Raw genomic sequence first — 5,013 nt, 5'->3', positions numbered from 1 at the left:
GGAAGAGCCCTTGGTGCGTAACCAAAAGTTCCGGGTTCGATTCCCGGTTTGGGCTGTCCTAATTATTTTTTCCGTTTTCTAAGTTAAAGTTAATCAAGATGACTTTTGAGCCTATATTTAACTAAAAATATTTTAAGCAACTATCTATTGAGGTTTAATATTATAAACAATTTTAAGTATAAGAACTTCAATTAAATAGTGGTGACGCTATTTAACTAGATTTTCCTAGTTCATAGAACCATATTTTTTTTTAGTGTGTCTACAATAAGAGACAAATAAAAATATAGTCATAAAAAATGTAAGTTAAAAATAACAAACATTTAACACGAATACTGAAATGATTAATTCATGATGTTATTTCTTAGTTTGACGATAATTAAAATGCTTTTGACACAATATATTGTAAGTAAATATAATCAGACACACTAAGAGCCAACAGCTAAGTGGCTGTCATTGAGTTTTATAAACCGTCGGCGATAGTGGTGATAGTTGGTAAGTCGTTGGACGTAGCAATCAATCACTTGGTTTTCTCCTGGCGTTCTCTCCCCAGGCGGCCCATTACATTTCTATTTTGAAAGCCGCTTATTAAGCGAAGCCGGCTGGCTGGTGAAGAGACAGACAGGTTTCACGGTATAAAATATCGGGTTGCTGCTGCTGTCGTAGCTGCTGATGTTGTATACATACACAATGCATCACTGTGAATTGGTATAGAAATACATCCATAACTACTGCATCGCTGTAGAATTTTTAGTTTCTACGTTCATAGGATACCCTAAAACAACCGTGGCCTGAGTTGTGTGAAGAAGTAGACTAGTATAAGAAGATCAGAGACGCAGACACAGAAATAGATGAGCATAAACTTACGGGACGAAGGGAACGAAAATGGTTGATGGTAGTGGTGAAGGGAGAAAAGGGAACGAGCTGGTCTGAGAGAGCGAGAAAGAGGAGAAGGACTGTAAAAGCGGTAAAATATCAAAGCCGGGATGCGAGCTGTCATCGTCGGGCCAACATCATGGGTGGCGTGTTAAATTAGAATGCCTCCCCTACCATTCACGACCATTGCCGACCAGCACCGAGATCTGCGTCGACGTTCCCCTTCTGCGGATACTCGAGCAGCTTTTGCTCGCACTAGAACTCTGGTGGGGGGTGCTAGCAAGCTACATACTGAAGATACTATAATACAGTGGTGGGGGCTTCATCACCAGATGGAGCTACGGCTTGTAGTCTTACCACACCAAGCGACTGGTTCTGGTTACTGACGACGCTCATTGCATCCATGGAATGCGTACGAGACGTTTTACATCTGTTTGTATTGAATTTAAACAAAAAAAGTTCTCGATTGTTTCAATTGTGCTAATTACATTGTTATTTTAAATAACAACTTAATTAATTGTGATTTTAATATTTGGATTACAGTTTTGTGTGTTTATTGTAAAAGTGTTTAACCAAATGGTTGTGCTAGAAGAAGGCGGTATGTTGACCACTGGACATAATCAGTACTTACAACCAGATTATCTTTCTCCGCTTCCAACCACGGTTAGTATTCATTGTTTATCTGCTAATTTATGATTAGTACCAATAAAATTTTTGATTATACAAAATTAACAATGTTTTTTTCGTTTCTTTCATTACAGTTGGATGCGAAGAAAAGTCCGCTAGCTTTGCTCGCTCAAACATGTAGTCAAATAGGGGCCGATTCACCAACAAAGCCGCTTATTTCTCCACTGGACAAATCTTCAAAAAGTGGAATTTCAAGTGGTGCACATGCACGCTCTCCGCCGGTAGCTAAATTAGAACGGACACGCAGTAGTCCGTCGGAGCCAAAACCATTGGCCTTTAAGCCATATGAAACAAATGTACTTTCTAATAAAAAATCAAGTGATGATGGTAGACCCACATCAAAAGCTAGTGTACACAGTGCAAGTGGTAATGAAAGTTTAAGTGCTAGTGATAACAATAATGTTGATAAAAAATCTGGTGGTAATCGTACACCCCTTGGACGTAAATCCGCTTCACCAAGTGTAACAAACACCAGTGGTTCCAGCAGTAACAATGCATCATCTTCACCAATTGATCGTAAAACACCAGCGCAAGATTGTGAAAAATCTGTTTCTCCACGAAATAGCAACGGCGCTAGTCCGATTATAAGATCAGGTATGGAAGTATTGTCTGGTACTACTGGACATACTAAAGAAAGTTTAAGTGCCGCCTACAAACACTCAACATTAAGTAGTGGTTTTACTAGTGGTAATCCATTGTGCTGCCCGCCAGGATTAACCGAAAATCCAGCATTTAGGCCACCGTTTGCTGGTGCTTCACCTTTTTCGCATCATCATGCAGCAGCCGCTGCAGCATTACTTGGTTATCCGTCGGCAGCTACTCCTACTGGTAATCCTTATTTAAGTTACACTCGAGTAAAAACACCAGCTGGTGGTGAGACACTTGTACCAGTTTGTAAAGACCCTTATTGTACGGGGTGTCAGTACAGTATGCACAATGCCCAAATGATGATGACTGGTGGTCCTTGTCCGAGTGGATGTACCCAGTGTGAGCATCAAAAATACGGCTTAGCAATGGCACTTTCATCATTAGGACCCATGCCACCACCATCACTGTCTTACCCTGGATCGCTAACCAGCGGTAGACCTTACGTCTGTAATTGGATCGCCGGGGAAACTTACTGTGGAAAGCGATTCAACACTTCCGACGAATTGCTCCAACATTTGAGGAGTCATACAAGTTTTAGCGGTGGAAATGACCATGCTGTTGCAGCATCCGCGGCGCTTCTTGCCGCCGGACAACATTCCCATCCGCCACATCCACTTCTTTCGCCGTCGGCTGCGTTACACCGTGCTGCTGCGGGTGGCAGTTATCCAGCACCACCTTTAAGTCCTCTTAGTGCTCGCTATCATCCCTATGGAAAACCACCCACTGGACCACTACCTGGATCTCTTGGTGCATCTCCCTACAGCGCATTCAATACTCTCGGTCCTTACTACTCGCCTTACGCTATTTACGGTCAACGTATCGGTGCTGCAGTTCATCCGTAAGATTAATTTTTGGAAGTTTCGAAAAAATATTGAGCTTTCAAGATTTATCAATAAAAATAATAATATTAAATTAAGTGTTTTCTGTAAATAACACGTGGTAAATTAAAATTGTATAAATTTTATTTAAATATCTCTAAAACTCTAAATATATTGATAAAAATTGATATATAAATAAGTATAAATATTAACATTTAAAAATAATTATATATTTATGGATACATAAATAAAAAATAAATTTAACTAAAAATCATAAAATGAAATAAAAAAAATGCATTATGTATCTTAATGAATAAAAAACACATGGTACTTTTTGTCTGGACTAATAAGTGATGGTTGTTTCTCGATAATAATTGCAAGTATAGTTCTACTATACTTATCACACAAGCTACAACTGATTTATGAGCGGGCATTATAAAACATTGCGTTTACACGATTGTTGGTCCACTCGATTATAAATTATCAAGCGATATCACAAGTATGTCTGTATACAATGTGAATGTATATATATAAATGTATGAATTGCGTACGCGAGTGTGTATTTCGTTTGTGCATATGTGTTGCGTCGGTATAAATAAAATGCAAACTCATTGGCGTGGATATAATAAATTCATAAATCTCCATTTTCATTTTAATAAAATGTCATTTATTTATTACACATCTTATTTGCATAAACAGATATTAACAAATATGCATACATATTTACAGTTATGTTGTTTGTAAGTTAAAATATTATTTGCGATATTAAAAAATTATTAAGTTGTAAAAAAATCGATGTCAATGTACTTTTTTCCCCATTTTGATAATGGTGATTCGTGTTTTTTTATGTCCATTGTATAAACTGTGATATTAAGATTTTTCATTTGTTGATATATTAAAGACAATGTTTTTACCTTGCATAAATCAGTAATATTTTTAAAATAAAAATATTGTATGCAAAATAAATTATTTTAAATTATCGGATCAATGTATTATCGACGCTTACTTGGCCTACGATGCACATGTCGCTCGCTGTGTAAATAGGAATTGTAAATATATCGTTGAGTTTCCATACTGCTTTAATAAACATGTTTGTAGAATCAAATAAGTGTTAATCTATTTATTTATTCATAGTCATTTTTTATAATCTTATAAATAATAAATATAAGTTTATTTATCATATATTAATTAACTCATCATCGATCGCATCATCATTTTATTTTTATCATTATTCACATAAATTATATATTATACTTCTCTGAGCATATAATTTTATACCGATAAAGATTATCAACGTAAACCTTAGGGTCACTAAAAATGAACACAGTTATCTTTTTAAGACCAAAAGACTAACAGTTGTTTTTTTCAATGTAAAATATGTTTTTTTTCTGAACAAAATAAAATAATTAAATTATTTTACATAAATATTTATCTATAAAAATAATTTAAATTCAAAATATTTTTTTCCCGAATAAAATAAAAAATTAGGTACTATATTTGGTATGTTAATAAATATCTATTTAAACTTAGATTTAAAGTTAGACTATAAAAAACTCCGATACTTTTTACCGTCCATAAAAAATATCTACAACAGTAAATAACAAGTGTAGATACACGGTAAATTTTTTTCTCGTCCTTCCTTTCACCATTATACATCCTTCAGCTTTCAAAGAGAGCGCTTCGGAGTGTATGTGAGCTATGCTCATGCGCTCGTCCCAATCCCCGGGGCGCAGAGACTAAATTTATTTCTTTCATTACGAGCGAAACGGGTCGTGAGTTCTCGGATATCAGCGCCGCAAGGCGGGGCGCATAAATCTGCAATGTCGAGCCTCAGCCAGAGCGAACCCACTATACCTTCAACCATAACTACTACTACTACTACTACTACTACTACTACTACTACTACTACTGCTGTGACAACTGTATATGTATATTCCTACACGGTAGGGATGTCGAAGATTGAGAGAGAAAAAGGTACATGGAACGA

At 36.1% G+C, this 5,013-nt stretch overlaps 1 protein-coding gene across 1 annotated transcript; it reads left to right on the top strand.

Moving 5' to 3' along the window:
- The first annotated feature begins 1,243 nt into the window (after positions 1–1,243).
- On the top strand, positions 1,244–4,131 carry LOC123270695 (zinc finger protein Noc). Its single transcript, XM_044736856.1, has 2 exons — positions 1,244–1,536; positions 1,635–4,131. The coding sequence occupies exons 1-2, from the start codon at positions 1,450–1,452 to the stop codon at positions 3,048–3,050; spliced, it is 1,503 nt and encodes a 500-aa protein (XP_044592791.1). The 5' UTR covers positions 1,244–1,449; the 3' UTR covers positions 3,051–4,131.
- Positions 4,132–5,013: the final 882 nt, after the last annotated feature.

The sequence above is a fragment of the Cotesia glomerata genome, linkage group LG8 (assembly GCF_020080835.1).
Source record: "Cotesia glomerata isolate CgM1 linkage group LG8, MPM_Cglom_v2.3, whole genome shotgun sequence".
Classification (NCBI taxonomy): Eukaryota; Metazoa; Arthropoda; class Insecta; order Hymenoptera; family Braconidae; genus Cotesia; species Cotesia glomerata.
This window is presented reverse-complemented; position numbering and strand designations above follow the sequence as displayed.